Source organism: Larus michahellis, chromosome 1, assembly GCF_964199755.1.
Source record: "Larus michahellis chromosome 1, bLarMic1.1, whole genome shotgun sequence".
NCBI classification, from domain to species: domain Eukaryota; kingdom Metazoa; phylum Chordata; class Aves; order Charadriiformes; family Laridae; genus Larus; species Larus michahellis.
Genome location: NC_133896.1, coordinates 106815973 through 106843964, shown reverse-complemented (window position 1 = coordinate 106843964; position 27992 = coordinate 106815973). Strand labels below are relative to the sequence as shown.

The 27992-nt window shown below is 45.9% G+C and overlaps 2 protein-coding genes across 3 annotated transcripts; one reads left to right on the top strand and one right to left on the bottom strand.

Moving 5' to 3' along the window:
* Positions 1–9: 9 nt before the first annotated feature.
* On the bottom strand, positions 10–23081 carry LOC141737610 (uncharacterized). Its single transcript, XM_074572554.1, has 11 exons — positions 22392–23081; positions 22172–22302; positions 16553–16836; positions 16200–16325; positions 10870–11160; positions 9269–9556; positions 7369–7668; positions 6020–6151; positions 4615–4719; positions 2956–3099; positions 10–1765 (listed from the first exon to the last, which is right to left on the bottom strand). The coding sequence occupies exons 1-11, from the start codon at positions 23079–23081 to the stop codon at positions 1377–1379; spliced, it is 2880 nt and encodes a 959-aa protein (XP_074428655.1). The 3' UTR covers positions 10–1376.
* On the top strand, positions 22463–27992 carry LOC141747691 (uncharacterized). Of its 2 annotated transcripts, none has more exons than XM_074598351.1 (5): positions 22463–22763; positions 23584–23803; positions 24332–24459; positions 25605–25694; positions 26146–27992. In XM_074598351.1, exons 4-5 carry the CDS (start codon positions 25643–25645, stop codon positions 27063–27065), a joined length of 972 nt encoding a protein of 323 aa, XP_074454452.1. In that variant the 5' UTR covers positions 22463–22763; positions 23584–23803; positions 24332–24459; positions 25605–25642; the 3' UTR covers positions 27066–27992. The 2 variants fall into 2 exon arrangements, with proteins under 2 accessions (XP_074454452.1, XP_074454460.1); XM_074598359.1 differs by having other exon boundaries at positions 25608–25694; positions 26146–27984.

Genomic DNA, 27992 nt, shown 5'->3' with positions numbered 1-27992 from the left:
ACGCCTTTTCAGTAATAACAAAAAACCACCAACTTTTATTCAACATTCTGTAAGAAAACATACTTCATGAAACATACAAGCAACACCTTATAACTAAAATAAAGCCATCTTAAAATTACTACATACCATTTAAGATAAAATTTAACACAGGCATTGCAGAAAATACAACATTAATTACCAAGGCTCCTCATTAATTACATAGATGGCTATACCCATCTGCTAGCAATGTTCTGTTTTCCTTCCTTTTCTTTTTTCCTTCTAAAACAACAGTTCCTAAATCAAAGCTGCTGCATGTTCTTCAGTTCCCATCTCCTGATACAGTTTGAACTGACTGCCACCTAAGCAGCACATTCCTCTAAGCAAGCAACAGAAGTAAGATTATGCTTATATCTACCAAGTTAAACTGCAGTTTTATTAACATTGTATGTATTAGATGAAGGTTTAAGCAAACCACCCCCATCCACCGAGCTGTTAAGGTGCTTGCCCTGTTTCCCTGTCCATTCAGTCAGGTGCATGGACCACCCAAAAAGAGATGGGGACTGAGGTCAGAGCCCTGCTCTGGCCTCCTGAAATCCCCAAGGTCCTTCTCTTGTGACAGTGACACCCGTTAGTGGAAGCGAAGACAAGCAGGGACTGAACTCTTCTCAGGGATAATTACCATGTCTGCTTTCCAAGGGGTTCCTCATGGGTTCTCCTGGAAGACCTTCATAGAATCATAGAATCATAGAATCATAGAATTGTTGAGGTTGGAAGGGACCTTTAAGATCATCGAGTCCAACCTTTAGCCTACCCTGACAAGAGCCACATCTAAACCATGTCCCTCAGTGCCCCATCTACCCTTTTTTTAAACACCTCCAGAGATGGTGAATCCACCACCTCCCTGGGCAGCCTATTCCAATGTTTAATAACCCTTTCAGTGAAAAAATGTCTCCTAATATCTAATCTAAACCTCCCCTGACGTAACTTGAACCCGTTTCCCCTCGTCCTATCACTTGTCACCAGGGAGAAGAGGTCAGCCCCCATCTCTCTACAACCTCCTTTCAGGTAGTTGTAGAGGGTGATAAGGTCTCCCCTCAGCCTCCTCTTCTCCAGGCTAAACAACCCCAGCTCCCTCAGTCGTTCCTCATAAGGTTTGTCCTCCAGGCCCCTCACCAGCTTTGGTGATTCTTCAGCAGAGGGAAGAGGGCATCAGCTATGGAAAACAAACTGATCCACAGAGAGATTTCTTTTTAGGCTTCCAGCCAATTCTCAAAAGCAAAGAAAGAATCAGATTTATATGAGGAACAGCAGAATTGCAAGGTTAGCTCAAAGCTAGCTGGGAGAGACGGAAGAGTCAAAACCTGAAGTCAAATACTGTGGACTTTTTTTCTGGCAAATCAATGGAAAGAACTGCATACTGAATCTCCAGGCTTGTCTTCTGGGAGTCCCCTTGTGCTCTTGACCACAGCATACTGAGAGGACATGTCTCCTTCACTGCATTTGCAGGACGCTGTGGATCCTGAAGGCAAATAGTCATCCTTCAAGTCCTCAAGTCCTGGAGGACTGCACCAACTGAATTCTGCAGGAGTACAGCCATCAAGCACTGGGGGAATGGAGTGATCAAAATCTGGTGAAAAGCAGTCCTCAAATCCGTGAGGATTGCAGTGCTCAGATTCTGGACGGGTGGTCTTCTCAATGTTTGGGGCAACATACGCTTCATTAACTGAAGCCTGAGGCTTTACAGATTTCATACTTTTGAGCCCTGGCAGCTTGGGTCTTTCTCCATCTGGAAGGAAATGAGTCGGTTGCGTAGAAATCTCTTTAATGCCACTGACTAGACAAGATTATGATGCAGACATAGGAAAAACACAGGGCCAGAAGCTGGCAAAGGCTAGCCAAAGAATATGTGCAAAGCAGTCAAGAAGTATGTGCAAAAGAACCCCCATCTACTTCCCATCCTCCAGGAGGGAGGGAAGCATGGAGAGAGAGGGGCCAGGTCGGCCCCTCACCAAAGAAGCTGGTGAGCTAGAGGCTGCTGACCAGTTGATTGTAGACACTGGGGCACCCTGAGCCATATCTCACAGTGCATACTGTCATTGCTCGCCCACAGGGCTGGTTCACCCAGGGCCAGGCCTTCAAGAGGGTTATGGAGATGGGGGAAGATGACAGACCCCTAGGTGAGCACTTGCCTGCAGAACAGCCCCAATGGGTGCAAGCGTTCACAGTAGCTCCTCTATTTATATCGGCTGCTCCTTCCTGCCTCTCGCTAGCACACAGTAGGAGCGGACGCCTGTGGTTACTGCAGGGTTCAGGTGTAGCACACAGCCTGCTAGGCCTGGCCTGCCCACAGACCCCACACCCACAGGGTCTCCCTCAGCTCCCACCGCCTGTGTAGGCAGAGAGGCACAGCCGCCCCTGCAGGCTGCTGGCTCTGTTCATAGTGCCTGAGCTCAAGCCTTTCCCACAGCCCCCAGGGAAAGATGTGGGTGTAAGTGCAAAGGACATGGGGACACCCACAAGCACAGCCTGACCATCCCCTGGCAGGAAGGAGCACCACAGGGGACTCTCCCACCTGGATAGCCAAGCACTTCAGGGCACCGCGGCCTCACTGCCCACTCTCTCCTCCATGCTCAGGTGGTGGGAGCAGAGCTTCTGGCCAACAGCTCACTCCTGCCTGCACTGGTATCTGCCAGTAACGCTGAGCAGAGCCACCCAAGCATTTTGGACAGGGCTGGCTGCAGCTCTGCACGCCAAGAGGTAGAAAAGGCCTGGGCTTTAGTTCCAATGGCAGTGCATTCCCTGACCAGAGCATGAGCCAAAACACGCTGCCCTAAGCACAGGCCAGGTGCCGAGCACAGCAGCACTTCCCCTGCCCCAACCAGAACCTTGCTTCCAATCCATTGCACAATTCAACGGGAAATTCTGTTAAAGCTCTTTGATATTTTGAGTTCAGGTTTTGCTTTTGCTTCTGCATACCTTGAAATCTGGAGACAACAGAATACATCACCTTGTCAGCTGTTGCTGGGTTAGCCTCTTTGTTGTTTCTCAGCAAATCATTAGTCTTTTGCTCAGTGAAGTTTGTACCATCTAATCCCTGCACACTAAGATTTTCACCATTTTCTGAAAAGAGAAATAAAACACATTTAATTGAAAACAAACTCAGTGTGTGGACAACAAAGAAGGAGTTCGATGTCAGTTCCTGGTCTGACTTCTGACTGCCTTCCTTTAGACACTCTTCTGAAGCCACTTCTAGGACAGGAATGGAGGTTTTCATAGTAAAAAGAAGAAAAACACTAGCTCAAGGTTCAGAGTTCAGACAGGCAAAATGGCTTTGGCAAACACGCCAGGCACAGAGTTTGTGACCAGTGCCTACAGTTATAGTGTTTTCATCTGAACATCATTACAACTGCCCCTGCAAAGTGTTCCCGTAGTAGTTCAACTTGTTTCTCTCAGGCACTGTTTGATGAATCCAGCGCTGACAGAAAAGTAGTAACCAGTCTGGGGACTCACATGAGGGTAAGGAGCTCTACAGGAACCTCTATAAGTAATTACGGGGATCCGGGCTAAGTAATAACCTCCATGAGGAAGTATCTTGTTTAAACCAGAAAGCAAACAGAAATGTCTATATTTCACAGCTGAAGCCAAGTTTCTAAAATTATTAGATTTGTATATTCACTGAAAAGTCAGAAAAAGTGTAAATTGAAACCCAAGTCTCTGCCATGCCTCTCAAGTAGAACATCTGAGTTTCACTTCACTTTACCCACTACCTCCATCACTTCCTATAACTACAAAACAAAGCAGGCAAGGAGCCCAAGAAGAGACGTCTATTCCCTGAACCACACAGTTCACACGTGATGCCTCTAGTGTTGCAGTGCTCAGCACTCCAATGCAGGAATCACTTCTGGCCACCAGAGAAGCCACTGGGTTCCTCACGCACCCTCTTTAGGGGTGACACCGGGGTCTGCTCCCTTTGCTCCCTGCACATCACATCTGGGTGTCGAGCAGACAGGCTCTGCAGGCTAATGAGCCACATGTGCCAAACACTGCAATAGCCTGGCTCTGAGCTAGGGTGGAAACTCCTCCTGCCGAGTGGGAGGAACTGTGCAAGGATCACAAAGGGGAAGAAGGAAGAGAGCATGGGGAAGACAGAAGGACAGACAGATGGAAGGATCACTGCAGTTAATACAGGAGAGATACTGTCTGCCCTGCATAGTCTGAATCCAACCCCTCTGCCCAGAAAGCATGATGCCTAACAACTGTGCAGGCGATTGGAAGAAGGGAAAGCACCAGCCATCCCCAGGCAGTGAGTAGCTAAGTCTCTGCAAACAGCTGAAGAGCTCACAGCCCAGTAGATTAGGGTAGGAAGGACCTGAGACTGCAGAAAACTCATCATCTAGAGAGTCCTAGTCCAGCGCACATGAGATTACCCTGGTATTCATGCTGTCAGGAGCTCTAAGTACTTTCAGTAATTTGAATCTTTCAAATTTCAGATATTTCTATGCTAGGAAAAGATCCCTTTGATTACAGTAATCAGTTTAAATAAGACAATCAGGCCTCACTAAACCACTCAGAAAAATCACACTCTTGGCTCCCTCTCTATAATCGATAGGAAGCCACACAGTAATGGATACTCACGTGAACAAGGACTGTTTTCATCCCTTTCTTTATCTTCCTCAGGATTGTCTCTGTCATCTGTAAGTATCAAACTTGCATGTCGAATGCTTGGTACTGTGATCCAAACTTAAGCCAAGTCAAGTAAAAAGCAGACGAATACACTTGAAACGTTTGCAGGAAGAGTTGGAAGAATTCAAACCCAGCATATCTCTCAATTCCCTACAGCTCATCCCTTACTAGAGAAAAGTAAGGCTCAGAAGCACACAACTAAAGGTAATGGCTCTGACTTAAGTGCCCCTCACCACTCTGAACCATGGAGAATATTTTACCCACCCATCATCATGTATTTTTCAGTCTCTTCATGCACGCCCCTTCCTCCAAGAATGCACCCTCCCCCCAATTCTCTTTTTTATCTGACCTTTCCTAACCCCAGTCCTCTGTTAAGATTTTAAGTCTTTCAAATCACTACCCACTCCTTCACACCATATGGGACAAACTACCTTTTGTCTCCACTACCAATGTGCTGGGCCAATTTTGCATTTGAACCGCCTGGAGGCGCTTTGGAATAACTAACAGCTTCTTTTCAAAGAAGGCCACCATCTTCCACTAGGCCACACAAACCCACTCTCTCCTCACCTTACACATTTGCTGCAGGGACCATGATTCTCATTCCCATCTTGCCCCCATTTGTGTGTGAGCTACTTAAAGCTGACAAACCAGATCTTAAATTTGGATTAAAATCTCACACAGGCCTTGGTGCTAATGTGCAGCTCCTGAGCAGCAGCACAGCTTCATGCATACTGCACAACACTGCCATGGTTCAGCCCGGTTAACAAACACTCACCCGCACAGCTCCAGCAGTGACATGGTGTCTGGGCTTGGGGAGGTCACATCACATTCAGGCTAGGGTCACTGACTCAGGAGTAAACATGGGTGTCCCACCACGGCTGGCACTCACCAACACTGTGTTCCCAAAAGTGCCCGAACCCAGATGAGCCCCACCGGGCAGAGATATGAGGCCCTGTTTTAACAGCCAACATTCCACCTCCAATGACAAAACCATCTCTCAGCAGACCATGGAAACAGGAAAACGGCAGCTGCTGGGACCTTCTAAGGCCTTGCCACAAGTGCACCTTGCAGATGCGCAGGACCAGCCTGGACACTCCTAGCACAGGACTTGGCAGGAGGCAGGGCTGAAAGTCCTCTCATCAATGTGGGAAAGCCTCAGGCAGTCAGCCCCTGCAGAGCCATGTGCCATCGCCAGCCCTGACTGCAGTGTAAAGCTGCAGCCTGCTAGTCTTAACCCAACTCATATTAGAAACTGCACTGACAGATATTCCCTGAAATGCAGAGAACTGGATCTACACAGGAATGGCTATTTAAATAGAGTTTCTGTATTCTGAAAGCATTGAATAGGACTTCTTACCTGATCTGTCTTTGTGCTTCTGAAAATGCCATATCAGTGCAACCAAGACAGTAATAGTTACAACTCCTAGTGATACTATGAGAATATAGAATGGTACATGAAGAGGATTTCTTCCGAATGTCTCCTTTTGCTCTACAAGGAAAGTTCAGTTGTAAAAAAACACTTTACTGTACCTTCATCCTCCTGTACTATGTTAGCTTTATTGATCTTAACTATTTTTGTAACATCCTGTTAAGTACATTATTGTCGGAAAGCTGACTTCTAAAACTGAAGGTTCCTTTCTTTATTTTCTCTAATGATTTTACAATCAAAGGGCCTCTTTTCCCAAAGCATATATGGGAGCCTGTAACCCATGACATCGGGACAGACCTCAGCCAACAGCCTGGCTCACTGGCTCTTCTTTCTGCCTCACACCACCAACTGAGAAACATGTAAGGTGTGATAAGAACAGATACTGAGATATATTCACACACTAGGTATTTTAGTATCACTGTGTGATAGTCAGCTATACCAGTAAGTCTCTCTGTATCACTCTGATTGGGTTTCTGCATCACGGAAAAATCCAAAGCCTTGTGTACAGGGAAGCGCATGCAGCACTGAAGCAGTGCTCGTGTCATTTCATTGGGAACCTAAGATAAGATGTCACTGCCCAGAACTGCGCTGGCCCATGAACACAAGAGTCGGCATTAAATGTAGGAGAAGAGACAAGGAGGAAATGTGAGTTATTTTTTCACTACAGTTGGTTTTCTCTCTCAAATGTGTCCCTTGCCCAGTAAAGGCTAATTTTAGCCCAAATGAAAAAGTTGTATTGATGTGACTACACTGGTTGTATCTCTTACACTGTGAAATTTAGAAGAAAACTAGAATTGTAATTTAATTAAAAGTTTGCAGTTTCCCCACCACAGTAACCCTTGCAGATGTGAAAGCATATTTTTCCCCAACTTGGGGGAAACTCAAATTCACCAAAAAGTTCTTCAGATGCATCTAAACCAGCAATCATTAGAACACAACACATCTACTGTCTCAAAAAGTCATTTTTCTATCACAGCTCATAGTATTTTCAAAATATATTGGAGTAACAAACTAGAAACAAAATGACACTTTCTGCTGACTAGGTCGTTGGCTGGAACAGTCATGCTGGCAAGCAAACACCCAGCTTTACACACTAAGGCTTACCCTAGCTAGTCTTTGTTTCATCCATCTGTTAATTAGCTAATTGCTAGTGCATTTGGGGCAATCTCTTACATAATCCATCTGGGATTGTGTATTGAATCTGGATGCAAGAAAAGACAAAACAAAACAAAACCCCTTTGCTTAACTGAGAGCCAGCATTTTTACGTGATACTCACCAACTTTCACATTAGCAATGCATTCATAGACAGTTCTCCCATTTCTGTCATTCGCTTCTATAGAATATCTCCCACGGTCACGTTTCTGAATCCTGTCTAGTCTGAGACTGTAATTAGACACAATCTCAGACCTGTTACAATATTCCTCATGGTACCAAACCCAAGAACCATTTGTCCAAGCAATTTCTCTGTTTTCTTTTTTCCAGACTACCTGGAAGAAGTGTTTCAGCTTTGTCTCTGTTAGATTCAAGAACATGGATCCACCAATAAATTCTGTGATTTCTTTGAATGTTTCCACTCCTGAGGGGAGAAAAACATAACTGCTCATTATTGGGATATTTTACATTCCACAGAGAGTGACCACAAGCAGGAATATTCCTTGTATCTCTTGTTAATTGGACGTGTTCTTCCTTTTCAAATAGTTATTTGAAATATCAGCCTGAAACCAATACAGAGAGATGCACTATAAGACTGCTTTAATATCTTAACTTGTAATAAGACAGCTTTTTTCCATTTTAATAATGTTTCTTCCATTTCACGTGCCTACACAGATATTCCTCACTACAAGGTGGGCCCAGGGCTAGGTAAGCTATGGGTTAATGGACTCCACTCAGCCTTAAAACATTAATTGGTGCTGTCTGCACAAGACTTACGTAAATTGAGGGCAGCCCCTTCGCACTTTGTAACTCCATTATGGTCTCTGCTCTGCCTGTGGCTTATGTGCATACCTCAGGTAGTGGTAAAATACCACCCCCAGAATGCTGCAGTAGCGGCACAGAGCTTAAGGTGAACAGCAAAACCCCTAGGGTAGATGGGCACTGCTTAGCTCACGCTGACCTCTGAGTCTGCATGGGTAAAGGGTCACTGGTACCACAGGAGCTAACCCTGTACCTGCGAGTAAATTGCTCTGTGCTAGCTTGAAATTGTACCCAACATGCACCCTCAAAGCACCCCCACTGCCACCCTCCTCCCAACAAGAGATAAGGACAGAAAACGAAGGAGGACATTGCGTGTGCTGAAAAGAGCAAAGGGAACTTGAGGAAGGACACACACAGATTTGGAGCCAGAGTACTCCTTCAAAAAAACAGACATGGAACCGCTCATGCCTCTGTTCAACATTTGGTTTTACATCATGCCTAAGACCCAGGTCTTCTTGCAGACCATTGCACTTTGGAGAAGGCTTGAAATGCAGCTAGACTTTCCAAAATTAACTTCTAAAAGACTGTTTTACCAACACGAGAATGACCCTTAGGCACACAATTGTCCCCAACAGCCATTCCAGACATTAACCTGTACATATAGAGACCCTCTCCCACCTATGCAAACTATGACATGACACAGCACTGACGAGGGTGGATCAAAGTCTGGGTTCATGTTACAAAGGGCCATTTGAGTTGAAATCAAGCATTAGGCAAACCACAGAAGTCCGAACCCTGGTAGGACCCTTTCCCAATTCTGGGTTTTACTGGGTTTTCCCATAATTATATTTTTCTTCATGCTGGCAAGTAAACCATAAGCATGGCCTGGCCAGGGCTCTTGGCTTACCATCCTGTTGGAATTCAGAAGCCAGATACCTTCTGAACACAGGCCCTGGACAAGGAAACCTGTCAGAGTAGCATACACCATCTAAGTGTTGTTTTCAGGATTTGCCACACAAATGAGGGTATCTCCTTGCTCTGCTACCTCCAGGCAAACTACACTTCTAGATTTATGTCCTATGACACAACTATACTCAGAGAATGGAAGGGAAGAAATGTGGGAATGTTTCTCTGGATATTTAATTCCTCTACAAAATACAACATTTGGGAAAAGACCCCAAAGACAAAACAAGGCACACAAACAGTGCAAGGCCACCTACTGAAAATAGCTCATCACACATGCATTGCACGCTCGGACTTACTATGCAGTTCCAGGTTAAAAGTTTCCTGATGCAAATGGAAGCCATCCTCATCATATACTTCTGCCACATACTCTCCCTCATCCCCCCATTGTGTGGGGCAACGGCTCAAGCTGCCGTTAGGGAACACGTGGGCTCTGTTGCAGTAGATCACAGGGGCATTTTCTGCCTGTCTTATCTTGGCCACTCGCTGGTTTTCTTTCTTCCACATGATATGGATGTACCTGACTGATTGCACGCAGTTCAGGTCAAAAGTAACACAGTCACCTACATGCCCTCTGACAAGGTGCCCTGTTGAAAGGGAGCATATGCATATTTACTTAAGGGATGCACGGGACACCACACATATTTGTTTTTTGAAATCTCTTACTAACTTGGAAGCATTTCCACACAGGCTTACAAGTCATCTACCAGGAACCTGCATGCAGCCAGAGCTTGCTTTTAAGAGCAAGGCAGGTAACAAACTAAGTCCCTGAACAGTTCCTTGAGAACCATGAGAAGGTCCATTTCCTTGTCATGCTGAGGAAGCATTTTGATTGGATTTGATTTAGGAATGGAGAATCCTACTGGGAGGGCCACAAGACATATCAAGAATGTATTATGAATCGGCATCCATCATATATATTAATGCCTAGGGATATATCTAAAATATTGTCTTCAACACTGTTCAAAACCCAAATAGTAACTTTTAACAGTTTCCCTACAAAACTGGATCGTGTCATTTGCAATAGCTGCTATGTCAGAAGTGGAAACAAACCCTATGCCATAAGTTGAATTTGGCATGTCTAAGTTATAAAATTACTGTTGTCTCAAGGTCTGAATGACAATAACTCCCATGCAAATGATAACTGCTTGCTTCTGAAAGGCAACTGCTTCTGGGCAAAGATTGTTTTGCCCTGACAAGCAAAGCTTCTGCTTACATTAAAACCACCTGCCATAATATAGTTCAGTTGCCTAGCTATTTCAAAATAAGATACCATGCATCTCAAACAGCTTAAAACAACTCCTGTTTGTTTGTTTATCCATTCAATGGATAAGAAGGAAAAAATTTGTCTGGTTCCTACCTCCAGTAAACAGAGGATGGGCACTAACTAAAAGGCACAAAAAAGGATTGGCCACAAACAGCAGTGTAATCAGAACCCTGGTTGACCTCAATAGCTATGTTAACACATATTTCAAAATAAACTTCTAATTTTTCTAGTAAATTCCGGTAAATTTTCTGGTAAATTCAAGCACTGGATAAAGAGACAGAAAACCAAGATTTGAAACAGAGTCTAAAATTAGCACCCAGTAACTAAATAAGGAAGCTCATAAGAGCTCAGCACATTTAGGAGCTTAAATGGTTTGGTTTAAAAGTCTAATTGTAACATCTTGCTTTTAGACTTGTAGCACAAGCGTAGATGCTAATTGCAAGTGTAACAAATGTTTAATCAAAAATATAACATGCAAGTGTTCTCATCCAGATTATCAAATGAACTCAAAAACAAAGGCAGAAGCTGCCAACTGTGAATACATAATCTATACATCACTAAGATAAACAAGCGTCTGATCCAGGCAGCCCAACACAGAAAAACAAGGACTTTAAAGTGAGAGTTTACACCCACCATGCACACGTAGCTGAAATTTGCTTTGGTAGAGACAATGCTGAGAACTGTTGCACACTGTGGCTGTGTACCATCCTGCATCCTCTTTCCCAACCACGCGGAGCCCCAACGTCCCATTAGGAAAGACACGAATGTTCTGGCCATGCCTGGTGTTGCCATACGTCCAGCGCTGTGTGGACTTATTTCCCTTGTGCCAGCTGATCCAAAAGGACCGCTCCAATTGGGCATAGTCAAGGTCAAAAATAACATAGTCGCACACTCTCACATCTACCGTTGTCACATCCCTGCAAGCTGAAAACACAGTGCACACACAGAAAAAAGTTCAACACCAAACAGTTCAACATAATTACAGCCATCAGGCTGAAGCTCTGGCAATGACACGGGTTTGAGAACATCCCCTGAGAGCTGGGATTTGAGAGAGAAAATTGGGATTCGCTTCCAAATCCAGCTACTGAAATGTATGATCTCAAACTAATCACTAAACTCTGGTTTGTCCGAGTACCATAGATTATGCTCAGGTGGTTTTGTACTAGTCTTTCTCCTTAGCAGTTTCATAAAGCTTGAGAAATTTCTTTAAAATCTTGTAAGAGATTTTTGATGAAATAAAGCCACAAATGGCATAACCTGATACATGTTGAAAAGTATTCCTGACAGCTAACGAATCCACCGTTTTTATTATTTGTAAATATGAAGACACAACTCATACTCAATTAATAATATCTAGTAAGCCAACTCTGTCGAATTGTATTTGTTTTATTAGTATTACCTTGCTAGAGTTTACTACAGCATTCCTTCAAACATTAAATCTTTAAGAGGAAGCTGTAAGCTTAATTAATTAATATTCTATTTTTAATTGCTTGACTTTTTCATATTACAAATATACTGACGTAATTCCATTAGCTGAGGTCTTTTATTTCCCATTGGAATTAATTTCAAGCAGAAGATACTTAGAATAGCAAGTGCAGCAAGCTAAAACACTTTGAGAACATAATTTTGTTTCGACCCAACACTCAAATGTTGTCCTAGTCCTGCAGCTAATAAACTCAGCAGCATAAACCTCTAAGAACACATCCATACCAAAACAGATTTTCCATCCCAGTTTAGCATAAAAGCATGCTGCTAGTAGGAAATTATTAAGAATTAAATACATTTACTTACCTTCAAGAATAACAAGTGCACACAATGCAGCCTGGAAGGTGAAAATAGGTAACATTTTGGATGGAAGTGACCTTTTCTTTGCTATTATGTATACACTTCTTTATGGGCTTGTTCACCAGGAAATCTTTAAATCCTGCTAGCTTAGATCCCTAGTGAATGATACAGCTTGAAGTAAGAAGACGAGGAGAAATATTTAAAGTATTCTTGCATGCTAACCATTTCCTTACTGAACCTGACCAAAGAATTCTGAAATAGCTATTTTGTTAAAAAAAAAATCCTGTGGTTGAAACCCCTGTTAGAGCAGTATCAGCTATGAACTTGTGGGTATGCTTCCCTTCTTTCCAAGCCACAAGTGGAGGTTAGCACTATCAGACAATTTTTCACAGCAAAAAGAAATCCAGAGAAAAGGTGTAGCTGCAGGTCAGCAAAGGAGGATTTACTGCTGGAGATGGACTCACATGTTTGTACAACTGCTCCTCTGGCCCTCTGCGAAAATACTCCAACACTGCAAAAGCTCTTATTTGTGTTTGGTAAGGTGCGTAGTGGTGGCTTTATCATCAAAAGCATGAGAATGTCTACCACAAAGAACTACATTACAGTTACCTGCAGTATTGGAGCTTTCCCCAAGGAGACAAAATTTATGTGAAACAGGGCAACACCACACAGCAACCCAAAGCAGTGCCATGCGTCCTGCTCAACTTCCAGTTTTGCCTGAGCATGTACATGACCAACCAAACGAAGCCACAGGAGACAGCACAAAGCACTTCTTGATACACCAAAGGAGAGTATGTGAAGAAGCCAAACTCACACGAGTCTCTAGAGAAGCCCATGATTCCAACACACCTCTGTCAGCTGAGTGGTCACCTTAGAAAGTAAATTTATTTCTGAAGTTCAGAGAATCTGATTTCCCAGCCTGACAGAAAACCCATAAATTAGGGTGAAGCTTACCTTTGCAGTACGTGCACCACACCAAGGCTGCAACTTGAGCAGCAAATTATTGATTGAACCTGTCTTTGCTGCCTCTTGTTTTTCCCCAAATCACTGCATCTACTTCAACAAGGAAAACTGCACATGGGGCAGAGCTGACACACAGGATAAGCAACAAAATGGACAGAACTTCTGGGGAGGAGAATAGGTTGCCTCTCTTTCTGCTTGTCAAGCAACGCTTCGGGCCCACACTCAGCAAGTATAGGGTCATAGAAAAGCATGCATCCAAGAGCCTTAAAATGAAACAAATGTCAACTATCACACACTGACTATCTAAAATAACTGCCTGCTGTGGTTCCCACTCATATAGAAATGAGAGACATCTCAAAAGGGACCGCCTGAAAGACCTCAGCCTTACTAAAAATATATGCAGCCATTCAATCAACAAGTCAAGCACTTCTCATGTGCAAGCTTTACCAGAGAGCCTCCATAACCTTCTTTGCTACCTTCACTGGATATGTGTTTGACCACGAAATACAGCCTTGTGGGTCATCTTTACTGGCTTGTTTCAGCAAACATGGAAACTGTGAAAACCACAGCACTCTGAAAAAGAAAAAACTATGATTACACATTCAGAAGAAAATGGAGGAAAAACTGCAAACTAACTTCTTTCAACACAAAAGCATTCAAATTAATTGCAAGAAACAAGCACAAAAAGCCAGCAAATACAGTAAGTCTAAACCATGCACAGTCCTGCACCAACTCAGAGAAGCCAGATAAACAGCCAGAAGCCTGTCAGTGCCATCTGCAGCCAACATCATTCAGTTTCAAAAGATCTCTGAAGGAGAACAGCTAAGCCAATAATGAGCATCTTTCACCATAACAAAGATGGACAGCACGCTGCCTCAGATACCCCCTCCTCAATATCAATCCTTGTACGGTAGTCAACACCTAGACCAGTAAATGAGTCCCACAAGCAGTGCGGGTCCCCAGAGGCATCCATTTGACCTACTGCTGATATACTGGTGATGGCACAGATCCTCTTCCTTCCTGCCTGCCACACTAAACTGGTGATGGTCCTTGTTACGTGGAAAAATGGCAGCAGGTAGTTGGTAAGCAGCTAAGTCTTTACACAGCCCAAAACAGCAGCAACACTTGCTGAATAGTGGCAGTTGGCGTTTCAGCTATTGCTTTATCCTGGGTTCAAAGTGGAAAGATGTTGACTTGCCCCATTAGTCACACTGGTCTTGTTAACATCAGTGGGCCCTTCATAATTCTCATGGTATGATGAAGACGTGTATGCATGCAGGTGTATATGTGCCTATGCACGTATTTATGTGCAACTCTATTTAAGCTTTTTGTTTTAAGCTTTGTCTTGCTTGTTTGACCCTCAGGCAGTCATCATAATCATAGAAGGCTCAAAAGAAAACCAGCTGAGTGACTCCAGCCTCCCTTTGATAGGCTTCTCATGCAAAACCTTCATGGAGTACTAGCCCTCAGTATTCTCATAATTACCTTAACTGTTTAAAAAGTCTCCTTTGTTAATCATTTCTTCTCAGCATCCACAGACCGCTGAAGCCCAAATAATTTGCATATACCATTACCTTTGGGCAGATAAGGCATGCGTATGTAATTTCAGGTACACAGTTTCACTTAGAACTTGTCAACCGATCAGTTCCAATTGAAATGAAGCTGCAATGGGACCCGAGGCTGCTATCTTTTACTTTGCATAACACAATTACTCTGATGAGACCGACAAAATACATATTTAAACAAATAACCACATTAATATAGCTCAATTCCTGGATCAACCATTACCTAAAATGATGTAATTCAACACCAGACTGCCTGAGGGAAGAAATGGGGAAAGACTGCCCCCTTCAGTACACAAACACCTTATTCCCCAGATCTCCGAGAGCAAAATCTAGTTTTCTTAACACATGCTGGGACATTTATCTAATTGAAAAAAAAATAATAATAAAGCAGAGTTATTTAAAGCTGTACAAAGAACCAGTTGCAAGTTCTCTCTGGTGAAAAACAAGCTTTCAAATATAGAGAATAAGCATCTCATTCATGGTTGTTCTTCCAGTTCTCCCACAACTGTAGAAGACATTTCACCCATTCTGGTTGGCTTTCCAATGCTGTTAACTGCCTGATGTCCCTCCACACACAGGACTACATTAGCGCAATATTGCTACTTCACAGAAAACTGCTAGAAAAAAATGAATGTGTACCTGTCACTTCCTCTTGCCCAACTTCTGCTGCCCAGTATGCTCTTAAATGTGTTTTCTAAATACCTAATCAATGCCCTGACACAGACTCTACATCCCCAACGAAACTGATCTCCCAGCTCACTCTGTTTGACAAAAACATAAAAGAATGGGAGTACTGACTCACAAGTCACCAAGTATAACATTGAAATATATCTGGATATTAAAAATACAGTAGTAGACAACTGCAAGCTTCAGCAATGCCAGACTCAAAACACTATTACAGGGCAAAATCTATGACATTTGCCTTTTTCTTGAAAGTGTTTCATCCATGATGCTTAAGCGAGCCTTTTTTCTTCCTACAGACAGAAGTGTGAATTAAGTAAGACAGACTGCATTTTATTTTGAGCAGTCTGAAACACTTCAGCATAAAACATGAGGAACTACAGTGCTTTACTGCAAAAGTTTCACATTTTAGAAGCACTTTCCACAATATACGTTGAGTTCTTCCTCTAGACCACGAAGATTACATTTTCAGCTTAATTAAAACTGAGAAATCAGTAGGTAGTATTGTTTACAGATACAGAAAACTCAAGTGAGCGAGAGTAAGATGTTTACTAGAGTATCATGTTCAGACATTTGCAAGGAAAAGACTGTAAAAGAAATCTGTAAAACTGTGACGTAAATTATATCATAAGTTACACTCCTCAGATATATGGATCAGAGTACCGCAACTACAACCATGTGAACGCAAAGTTGCGGATACAACCTTTAGGCGAAGGTCACCAGGCCACAGATAAACTTGACTTGGAAGGGCCTTACACAGGAAGGAAGCGTCACTCCATGCTTTCCTTTCTTATAGGCAGGCCTTTAGGTGGGTCTTTAGTGTGACTCGGTATGGCAGTCCTTCTTCAGCAACCATGGAAACAGGCAGCACAGGCCAAAAGGAAAGATGGAGTACATGGCTTACATTTTGCCGTTTCCACCAGTGCCACACAGATGCAAGAGCTACTTTGCCCTCCCCTGAAGCCCCACACTCGCTCCCCACCGCCACGCTCCCTCGGCCTGCAGCCCCTTCCCACACCGCCCTCTCCGAACTGCTGCTCCCCTGCATCGACCCCTTTCCTTCCACATCTTTTCGGCCTTCCTCCATGCCGGGTCCTGCCGGGCCACGGCCACGACCCCGACAGCCGCCCCAGACCGCCTCCCTCAGGCCGCGCACGGCAAAGCGCCCCGCGGCGGCGGAGCCCCCCCAAGGGTGAGCGAGGAGAAGCGGAGTGGCAGCACCCACCAAGGGGGCGCGGAGCGAAGAACGGCTGGGGTCCCTAATGTATAATAAATACATAATGAAATAACTGGCGCCCGGACCCCGCCTGCCATGTCCCTACTGCGCATGCGCCCCCCCGGCACCTGTTCGCGCCCCGAGGGTAGGCGGTGCGGCCTCCCGCCCGCTGGTGTCTTCTGGGTATCGTAGTCCAGCACGGGGCGGCGGCGGGGGAACGGCGGCCGCCGCAGGACTCCGCTTCCCATGGTGCGCAGCGGCCAGCGGCGGGCGGCGGCGGTCAACGGGTGGCGCGCGCCTGGCGGGCCGTTAGCGGTTGGTGGTTGGCAGTTGGGCAGCCAGCAGTCGCCGCCAGGCGGCGTGTCCGGGCCCCGCTGCCGGGCCCTCGGGCTGTTAACGGAAAAAAAAATATTAACTCGGGCCCTTCCTCGTAAAGGGGAGCCGGGTGGCCCCGCCCGAAGGGCAAGGGCTGACGCTTGGAGTGCTAGCGGGGCTGCGTGAGGGCCGCGGGCTAGGAGAGTCGTCGTGGGTGGGAAATGGGCATGTAGTGCTCCTGTTTGTGAGAAATGTTCTTTCACGTGGCAAACCGCTTTTGAGAAGCCCTTTGTAACAGCTCCTTGAAAATTCTTGGTTATTCCTAGATATGGGGGGGTTGGAGGGGTCATCAATTACTCCTAATCCTTCAGTTACAGACGCGTTAAGGGAAGGCTGAACGCTAGAGCACAGAACTGGCCACAGCCATGAAACGGGAACTGGAGAAAAGGAGGCTGAGTGGGGACCTTATTGCTCTCTACCTGAAAGGAAGTTGAAGGGAGGAGGAGGTTGGTCTCTTCTCCCAGGTACCAAGCGATAGGACAAGAAGAAATGGCCTCAAGTTGTACCAGGGGAGGTTTAGATTGGCTATTAAGAAAAATTGCTTCACCAAAAGAGTTATGAAGCAATGGAAGAGGCTGCCCAGGGAAGTGATTGAATCACCATCCCCGGAGGCATTTAAAAGATGGGTAGACTTAGTGCTGAGGCGCATGGTTTAGTGGTGGACTTGCCAGTGTCAGGTTAATGGTTGGACTCAATGATCTTAAAGGTCCCTTCCAACCTAAACAATTCTATGATTCCATGACTCAAAGGGTCAAACGAGTCCTTGGGCAGCGCTCTGCTAGCACAGAGAAGCATCACCTGCCACCATCTGATGAAAGGCAGTCTCCTGTTTCCGTGGTATGAGGAAACAGGCCACATAGGGAAGTAAAAAGACTTAGACTGTTTAACTAGCAAACTATTTAAATCATATCTGTCTTCTAAAGATGTGATAAAATTCAGCATCTGTTGAAAGACTCTTCAATGCAGTTTCCCAGTTGCTTTTCAGTCTTTGGGGTTTCTCCAGTTCTTAGCCCGTACTTGGCTTTGTAAGAGTGTAGCCAAACCAGTAAATCTAGGTAACGGGTAATTAAGCAGTCAGCAACTGAGATAAAGGCAGTCACTCCTGTAACTGACAAGTTTTATTGGGTATGTACATAAGTACATAAAGCATAACCTCCATTACCAAGCTTGCACCAGTCCATTGGCTGGCTGTCCCAGGTGCCTCAGGAGCTGGAGGCTTGTTTCCAATTAATTCAAGCAGAGATTCACACAGGTGTGTTTGCTTGTTCTTCTAGTCCTCATGTACATTTTTTCCCAGTTACTCGATGCTGGGAATCCCTCTGCGTAGTCACCTCCTCCAGCTGTTATGCTCCTTTATCTCTACAAGGGCTTTTTTCCTTATCTCTTTCTGTTTTACTTAAGGAGTCTTAAAAATCACACAATGACAGCCACTCTCCATTTTGGATGAGGGAATGGCCCATCACGCGTTCCTTACGCTAATCTTCGTGCATGTCAGCTACACACTGCTGGTCTACAAGAGTGTACCAATGATTAATATGTTTTATGGGGGAGGTAAACATCAAATAAGAGTAAATCTCAGCTACGTGTTACTTGCCAAAGTAAGTAATGAATCAGGTGCGCAAACATAACTCTGAGTTTGCATCTCATATGTAATTGGCCAAATACATTGAGGTCAATTTCTTCAAAAACGGAGTGAGTACCATCATTTATAAACAAAATAACACATTAAAAATAGCAGATCCATGGATATGCACCCATCTATTTTTTTTATTTATTTCTATTTGGAAAATCTGTAGTTTATCTAGTCTGGGTAAGCTCGAATCAAACCTAGCGAGAATTTTGAGGTAACAAAGGGTTGCTGTTCCTGGGCTGCCCTGATCATGTGTTTGTAATAGCTTTGATGGTGGTTCTAGTCCCAGTCAGTCATAGGTGTCCTTGAGTCTCCTGGCAGAAGGCTCTTCTTTCTGCATCTATTTTTAAGGCTGCTAGCAGATTTGATTCAAAGCAAGAAGCATAAAGCAGCAGTTACTAACAGGACACAATATGAATACCTTAAGCTGGAATCCTCCCAGAGTGCTGGCGTGTATTGTAGTCTGAAGAATGTATATCCCTGAAACACAATGAAGTTGCCCTGATCTACTAAAAAACGGAACATGACACGGTGATGCTGCTAAGCTGTTTGACAGTTTGCTTGTTCGCTTGCTTTTTCCATGAGCACATGCCTAAATTGGGGCAGCTGCATTTTAGCATTGATATAGCATCTGCTTGGTTTCCAGTTTTTTAATCAATCTAATGATGTTTTGCTTCCCATCAATTTTTTTCCCTGAAATATAATGGACACGTGGAGATACTCAGAACCTGACTAGACATGGTCCTGGGCAGCCTCCTCCAGCTGCCCCTGCTTCAGCAGGGGGTTGGGCTAGATGATCCCCAGGGGCGCCTTCCAACCTCAACCACTCTGTGATTCTGCAATTCCCATATCAGAAACTATCAGGGCTGGGGGGAAGCTTTAATACTCCAAACCAAGGGATGTCATTATCTTCTTGGCAAGCACTGCACGTAACGTTTTGCAGTGGTAACAAACAGTCTTATCTAGGCTATGGAAAACCGCATGCGTTGATGGAGCTGAAATACCTGGAATAGTGTTTCCTGTCAAGTGGGTTTGAAGAAGAGTTAGACAGCAAACTGGCCACGTTGTTTTTTTCTCTTTTAGAGCAGTGCGGCATTGGTGTTCTACATATGAGTGATTAATGTATCGCTGCATCAAAAGCTCTTTCAGTGTAGGTGAAAATGGTTGATCAAGACTGAAGTTTAAAAAACAATCTTCAGTGGGCAGCCACAATCCTTCAAATGTCTTTAATAAATTTCCTACCTTCTATTCAGGTGGCAGTTTTGTTGAGTGTAAATTAATTGCTGTAAAAGCTGTGGGTAGGTATGGCATTCCTTTCGGCGCTACAATACCAGAGACCGGTAAAGCCGAAGGTTAGCTAGAGCTTACTGCAAAACGGGAAAATAGTTATTCCCATATGTAGTACTTCTCCTTATCTACTGTCATTCTCACGAGGGCTTTTTCATTGCTTTTCTCCAACAAGCTCTTCATTAGACATGGGGGTTTGGTCTTTTCAGTGATTTAAGCATTTTGGGCTTTTTAAAGACAAAATACTTTTAACACTAAGAGCATAGAACGTTTTAAAACTCCTATATTGGCTTTGTCAAAACAAAAAAAGGGAAGGGGTCTTGTAAATCACTAGCCAGCTGAAGTTCAAAGTCATCAAACGATGAAATTGCTCTGAAGCAGTAAAACAAGGAGCCAAGGCTTCACATGGTGGTGTTTCTGAACTAATGCAGCTATTTTGAAATGTAAGAACTTTTTCGATAGCATCTGTCTACATTCAGGCAGTTGTATTTTAACAGTGATCGAGTAAATGCTGGCTTACCATTTATGTCAACATGGAGACACTTTGCTTCTTTCCCTTTTCCTTGAAATGTGGACACATTACCCAATTTGTGTGCTTTATTGCTTTATGCGTTTTTAAGACAGCCAAACCCTTTTCTGAAGATTTCTCCCAAATTACCAACTTTTAATTACTGAATCGTCTGCAGGATGCTACATGTATGTTAACCCATAATTGCCCACATCTTGGTCACAGAATCACAGAAATGTTGATTGGAAGAGACCTCTGGAGTCCCACCTCCTTGCTCAAAGCAGACTATCAGCAGCACCAGATCAGGTCAGCCATGGCTTTCTCCAGCCACATTTCAAAAACCTCCAAGGACAGAGATCCAGTAACCAGGATTAACTTCCTCTTCCATTCTTTTGCATACATTTGTACTTTGATTGTGAACATATTGATCTTCAACCCCACACACACTTCTAAGCAACTGTGCTATATGCTACAAGCATAACAAGGATACAGCAATGGGCCCCTCACTTGCGCTGTTTTTAAACTGATGGGACTGTGTTTTCCCTTTCATTCTATTTCAGTATTCCCATCTTGTTTTGTTGATGACCATTTCTCCATCTGTCCACAGCCAGTGAAAATTACAGACTGCAAATCTAATGAGCCCGTAGCAGTCATCACTTCTCCAACAGAAAAAGTCTTTAATGCAAATTGATGCTTAAACCTTAATAAACAAAGCCTCGGCATGGCAAAACTGACCCCTGTTCATTTCTCTTATTGCAATTCCTTTACAGTTTAGGGCACAAGGTCACTAAGGTTTCTGACTAATTCAAATTGCTTGTGCCCTGATAACAATATTTTGAAGTGGAAAGGGAATCGGGAGGCTTTGAGAGTATTTTTCACTTTGTTAGTAGGAAAGATTTCCAGATTCCTGGAAAACCACTCCTTTCTGTGCCCTCATCCAAGTCCTTATCTCATGGCCAGCCTGTTTTGTACCACTGCTAAGCTCATACTACCTATTTGGGTGCTTTAGGTCCTAGAAAGGTTGGGTCATTTTCTATATTATCACCTTGGAGCAAGCACTGGCTTGAAAAAACCACCACCCAAAAAAGGCAGTGTATTTACCAGTTGGGATACAGGGGCCAAGGTGAAAAGCTACTTGTTTTTTATGACTTCATGGAGTGAAGCGCATCTGCTGTCTCCTGCCTGTGCCTGTGGCCACAAGGTGGCCTCCTCCGTGTTCAAGCCCACTCCTGGTCCCCTGGTAAGGTGTCAGGGAAACACAAATGTCACCGTAGCAAGAAAACAGCAAACGTCCAGGTCACCGCCACAAGAAAAGCTGTGGCCTCACAGATGGCTGGTCCCTGTCAGGCTTGAGGTGCAGTCCCCTGGAATCAGACTTTTGACTGTTCGAGGCCGAAGGAACAAACACCCCCACGCCACACAAGAAAGTGGACAGCTGCGATAGTGATAAAGGCCTGTGCTGCAGTGGGTGTATCCAGGTGGAATGGCCTGGTTTATACTGGTGAGCAGTAACATTGCCGGGACTGCTCTAAGCGCAGAGCCATGCCGGGAATTGCCTGGAGAGAGGGCTGGCTGGTGCACCTCAATCCACCAGCTCTCTGGTCAGGCAGTTGTGTTCCAGTGCCCTGAAGGGGGGCTCCAGGCGATGGTGTGAGTTCAGAACTGCAGAGGCCCAAGTTAACCCTTTCCTATGTCACCTACTGTGTAGGGAGAACTTCCTCTCATAAGTGAGGGAAGAATTCATTTACTTGGCCGAGCTCTCAGCTTTCCTACCACATTTCATGAAAACATGCACACTCACCTACCTTCTTCCCTCCAGGTATGAGTAACATAGAGAAATTAAGGAGAGCAAGCACCGTGTTGTAAAACCACATGTACATTTATTTCCGAATAATAATTCCAGAAAAAAGGGACTTCTCTCCCACCTTGCATGGCATGCTGTCCTCAGAAGGAGCTGCTGTGTGCTGTTGCGTGTCCTGTTGTCTACCACAGACAAGTGCTTCAGCTGCTTCCCTTCTGCCGTCGAGTTCATCTGGGCAGCTGGATGCCGAAGCACCTAAGGGAAAGCACCTTAGCAAAGGCAATTCTCTGCATACGGCCCATAAAACAACAGTGCTGTTTCAAAACCCTGGGGTGCGCCAGGACCCGCCTCTGGGCAACCGCCCCCTGAGCGGTGCTGGATCTAAGGCGAATAATCCATCCCTCCTGCTGCCAGACCCCGCCGAGCAGTCCTCCCCAGCGCGCTTCCTCGGGCACAGAGCTGCGGGGTACCCAGCCGAGAGGGCCAGGGCGGCGCGGCTCCCCCCGCAAGGACCGCGGGGAGCGGCTCCGGCCGCCGATGTGCTGCGCTGCGGGGTGCCCGGCGCAGGGGTGCTTCGGGGGCCTCCCCGCCGGGCGGCCCCGGCTCCCAGCCCGGCGCCTCCCGCTCCGCCCAGGAAGCGCCCTTTGCCCGCGGAGCAGGAAGCTGCTGCCGGCGCGCAGCGGGGCGGGCACCGGGCGGGAGCGGGCGCCCTGCAGGTAGGGACGGCTGGGCACGGAGCAGCACGGCGGGGCCGGGCCTCCCGCAGCCGCTCGGCTGGGGGACAGGGCGGCAGTGAGGGGCAGGGCCGGGGGAGCCCGCGGGGGTCGGCTCTCGGGGGAGGCCAGCCGCAGTGAGAGCCGGGCTTTAAAGCCGTGTCTGAGCCATTGTCTGTGGGCACTGTAGAGGAAGGAGGTGCCCGGAGGAGAAGAAAAGTGCAGCTCGGAGAACGGGAGGGACAACTTGCCCCTCATGTAGACCCGGCTCTGCTGTAGCTGCCATCCTTGGCTGCTTCCATCCCGTACCTGTAATGCCATCTCCCCTCCCCCATTCCATCCCTTTCACCTGCCACAGAGCAAATGCGTATCTTTCCCCAGTTTCCACCCAGTGCCTCCGATCGCTGTTGTGGACAGGCAGCTTCGCACCCCTGCCCCAGCTATGTGGAGAATCCTTGTTCCCCAAAACTACGCAGTACTTGCCCCCTTCTGCACACCCCCTGCCCTTGGGTGCTCTGGCAGTGCCCTCTGCAGCAGCCTTCCCGTTCCACCTCCTGTGTCTGTCCCCCAGTGCCTTCCCTGCATCCCAAGCTGGGCACGGAGCCGGGCAGGAAGGCAGTTGCTGACAGGTGCTGCTGTTTATGAACAACTCAGACAGTACAGGGAAAGGAGGCTCTCATGCCCAAGAGAAATGTGTGCACCTGCATAATTAACAGTTTTCTGTGATAAAAATGTTTTCACCTTTTGATTTTACTGCAAGCATTTTCTACCCCAGATAAGAGTAGGGGAGAGGAAGATTTGAATGTCGTCTTCTGAATTGCAGGTTTGAGCTGTTGTGCCTGGCATGGCCGTGCGGAGCCTGCTTAGCCACTGACAGCACTTCAGGAGCAGACTGCAGGAGCACAAGGAGCACGAGAAGCTGAAAGTATGGCATTCCACACCAGGATGGGTCCCATAACCTCCACAGCTTGGTACAGCCACGGGTGGAATACAGAGCTGAGTGGATGGAAGAGAAAATAAGTAGCTATTTGCAAATAGCTAAGGTAAAGAACATAAATTGTAGGACCCAGCTACAAAATCCATATATGCTGTCACAGTACTAAAGCCAAGGCCCCAGGAACAGTATGGTGTGTTTACAAAGCCCCTGCTGGGGGTCCAAATTAGATACTCTTCATATCTTGTTTTAGCAAAGCTGTGGATGTTGCATGCAGTAGCCCCACACACCCACATACACAGGTGTTCTTCCCGTTTGGGTTTCCACAGTCAAGCAATAACCCAATATGCCCAAGGATTATGCTTCTTCCAGTAACAGATGAAGTCCCTGAAGCAGCTTCCCCTCTGTTGATGAGGTTTGTCCCCTCCTTTCACAGACACATGACTGTGATCGTGGGAACGGAAGAAACTCTGTTTCTTACTCTGGACTAGCTTGTTAATTGTATAAAGGTTACCTGCTTTCTGCTGAGCTGCCATAGCAAATCTGAGCGTAGCACCAGTGTGTCAATGGCAACCTGAGCTATGAAATTGGCAGGGTCAGAAGGGAACTCTTTCTTCTACCTTGTCTCCTTTCTTAGATGTTTCCCCGGGTGGTTGTTATTGGATGTTTGTCGGATGCTGGTACCACCTCTGAAACGGTGAGAGATTTGCTCCTCCAAAGTTCCTGCTTGTTGACAGCTTTCAGAGAGAATCCCTGCGGTTTGTGGTGAGCTGCCTGGGGGAAAGGTCTGTGTGTGGACAGGGTTTTGACGACTCCTGCTCTAGAGCGGGGGTGAGCCATCTGGTACATATTGCAGCACGTAAATACCTTGAACGGCGCCTACTGCCAAACTGTTGCAGCAGAAATTCTCAGTAGTGGCAAAGTCCTGAGAGCTGTAGGGCTGCAGAAAGCAACCTCCCTTTGTATATCAGCTTGGAGCTGTTGGAAATGATCCATCTGCAGGGGTGGACCACTTCAGCGTTCAGCAAATATTTAAAGTAGGGACTCTGATGATTAAATTTTAAGGCTGCTTTTTTTTTTTAAGATTGCAGTCTTTCTCGTTTGCTTGCCCTCTTTCTTTCAGTCCAGCTTTGCCACCTAGGATCAAAGACTTCAAGATCAGTGGTTTTATAATCACTGGAAACTGAGGTTCAAAACTGTTCCCTTCATCTGAGTTGTCTCCTTGATTCTGACACTATCTGATCCCTTATTACCCATTACCTGCCGTTAAATAGCTGTTGGGGATGGATGAAGTGGTCCAGGCACCCATCAGTTTACCATTTACCAGAGCCCGCCAGTTAGTCAGTTCCACCTGGAGCTTGAGTAGTTGCCTGGAGGTATTGGTTGTCCAGGGAGATTGGTAGCTTGAAGCAGAGTTCAGGGAGTGTATTTTTGAAGTTAGGCAAACTAGTATTAAGTAGCTATAAAGATTAAAAGGTGGGGGGGGGGCGGGGGAAGTAATGTCTTAAATGCTTTAAAAATATTCCCATAAGTGATCTCAGCTTTAGCTGTGATGCACATCAGTTTCGGGTCCTAGATTCATCCACATGCTATCCTTTCCCTGCCATTTTCAATTCTTACTCTTACCATTGTATTTTTCTCTGTTCTTCTCCATTTTTTTTATGCAGCAACTGCTAATGCCTACTCTCTTGATGCTAACTGCTGTTGCTTACTGTTTGGCTGGTTTTGGCCTTAAAATAGTAAATACTGAAGGAAAAATTCTTGTCTTTGGTGATGACGGTGTGCTGATTCCATTCTTTTATGCAACCACTCTGCTTCTTCCCCATATTCAGCAGGGGCAGTAGATTTAAGACACATGAAAAGCTTTTGCCGAATATTTAACTAAGATTACTTTTGTTTGCTTTTGTAAGAAGTATCCCTGATTGCTGAACCTGACATAACTGTCCAGATGGACCAAGGAGAACAACAAGATCATGAGGCCTTGGAGGAGATACACATGGGTGAGGAATAAGTTAGATAAGTTTATAAACACAGTGCAAACAAAATGCTTTTTGAGCTGCCTCAGTGTTATTTAAGCCACTTTATTCCATGCAGCTCATATTGAGACCCGCTCTTTCCCCCCCAGGGGGGGCAGACAGCCTACCTTTGTCAGCCTGCTGTTAAGACTATGTATGAGAAGACAGAATATTAAGGAGACAACATGTGAAGATTTCTTGGGGGCAAGGAGACACCTGTAGCGTTGCCCTTGGTTCTGCTGTTTGTGGCACATCTGCTCTGGGTTGCATGATGACACCGTACAGCCTCTCTCACAGCTAGTTTTCTGTTTGCTCCCAGTCTTCCCTTTACTGCTTCTCCTACACAGTGCAGACCAGGCTCCCTAGGAGAACAGCTTGCCCGTTCTCTACTGTGCCTCTTCCCAGCGAGCATCACAGAATTGTACCTCTTTTCCAGGTGGTGACCTAGGTCCCCTTCCAGATCACCTTGCAAGCACAGATCAGCAGGATGTGTTGGCAGCAGGGTCCAGGGGAGGAGAGGAACAGTTGGGGGACAGCCGTGGAAGTCAGAGCAGTTTCCCAGAGGAGCGGCAAGGTGACTGTGAGGAGGAAGGGGAGGCTAAGCTGCCTTGCTCTGATATCAGCCTGGTGAAAAGACAGGAGAGAAGGGTGGCAGCAGCCTCACGGCGAGCCCCTCGTGCAGAGCGGCCCACCATCTGCTCTGAGTGTGGCAAGGGCTTCAGTCGGAGCATCCACCTCATCCAGCACCAGCGAATGCACACTGGGGAGCGCCCGTTCCTGTGTGGGGAGTGTGGCAAGGGCTTCAGCCAGAGCTCCCATCTCATCCAGCACCGGCGGGTCCACACAGGCCAGAAACCCTACACCTGTGCTGAGTGTGGGAAGAACTTCAGCCAGAGCTCCAACCTCCTCAAGCACCAGCGCATCCACACCGGGCTCAAACCCTACGTGTGCAGTGAGTGTGGGAAGATCTTCAGCGACAGCTCCACCTGCATCAAACACCAGCGTATGCACACAGGTGAGCGGCCCTACAAGTGCCCAGCCTGCGGGAAAAGCTTCAGCCAACACTCCCACCTCCTTCAACACCAGCGAGCCCACGATGGCATTCGGCCTTACGCCTGTGGGCAGTGTGGCAAATGTTTTGGGCAGAGCTCTGACCTCATTAACCACACTCGTACCCACACCGGTGAGAAGCCTTACAAATGCAGCCAATGCGGCCGGGGCTTCAGTGGCAACTCCAACCTCATCAAGCATACCCGCATCCACACTGGGGAGCAGCCCTACCGCTGCACCCAGTGTGGGGAAAGCTTTCGGTTCCAACCCCAGCTGGTGCGCCACCAGAAGCACCATACAGAGTAGATGGTGGAGAGGAGAGGGTCATGTGGACCATAGGCCGCCATCTGGTGTTGGGAAGACACACAGCTGCTCCCTGGACACCTCACAAAGGACATGAATTTTGGGGGAGGTAGCCCTCAGAGCCTGTCCCCTTCTGGGTAAATCTGTGAGTGCTGCCCAGGCACTTGAGCAAAGAGGGAGGCCACTGCCGAACGAATTAGTGTATGCTCACTGTGGTGCGGTACTTGTTCTGAGCCCCCATTTTGGGGATGGGGAAAAGAAAGGTACTTACGGTATGGTACGTTCAAGGCCAGAGAGGAGAACATAGAAACGTTCCAAGGATCAGTGCCTTTTTCTGTCACTTCTAGCGGGGAGTGATTTTTGTCCCAGTAAAAACCAGCTAAAATCTATACCTGTTTTTTGTACAAGCTGCCTGAGTTTTGCCCTCGCAGTAAGGCCACAGCCTGGGATAATCGCTCCCCTTAGAATCCATGTCTCCCGCTTGCTGGTATTCTTGGGTTTAGGCGGTATTAGCATCTCTTTATTTCAAAACCCCACAACACTTTGCTGGGTGTCTCTGCGTACATGTTGTGGGCCCAGCCGATGCTCTACTGGGGCCACGTCTATGGAACGATATTTTTGCTGGGTTGTATGGGTTAAATTGGCGGTTCCACAAATTACACTGCTGTTTGACAGCAGTAATTAAGTAAATTGACATTCTAATAAGTATTGCTGTCAGATTCTTGTTTAGGTGCTTTTGTGGGTAGCACTTTATGAATGTTTTTATAAGACTTTTAAAAATATTTAGGATGACTTTTTTAATTGTGATCTTCTAATTGTCCATTGATGAACAGAAAGAGGATGATGTTTGAAAAATAAGCTATGTCAGACTTTGATTTTATATTAAATATTAAACATTTTTCCTTGCATAAAAATTTTTAACTTAAATGC

What these genes read in the sequence shown, in the direction of transcription:
- LOC141737610 (XM_074572554.1), bottom strand. Translation starts at nt 23,081, where the DNA reads ATGGCATTACAGGTACGGGATGGAAGCAGCCAAGGATGGCAGCTACAG. An exon ending in ATTTCAGCTACGTGTGCATG is followed by an intron (nt 9,557 to 10,869) that starts GTGGGTGTAAAC and finishes CCCTTTCAACAG; the next exon opens with GGCACCTTGTCAGAGGGCAT. An exon ending in TGTTGTCTCCAGATTTCAAG is followed by an intron (nt 1,766 to 2,955) that starts GTATGCAGAAGC and finishes ATTTCCTTCCAG; the next exon opens with ATGGAGAAAGACCCAAGCTG.
- LOC141747691 (XM_074598351.1), top strand. Translation starts at nt 25,643, where the DNA reads ATGGACCAAGGAGAACAACAAGATCATGAGGCCTTGGAGGAGATACAC. An exon ending in CTTGGAGGAGATACACATGG is followed by an intron (nt 25,695 to 26,145) that starts GTGAGGAATAAG and finishes CCTCTTTTCCAG; the next exon opens with GTGGTGACCTAGGTCCCCTT.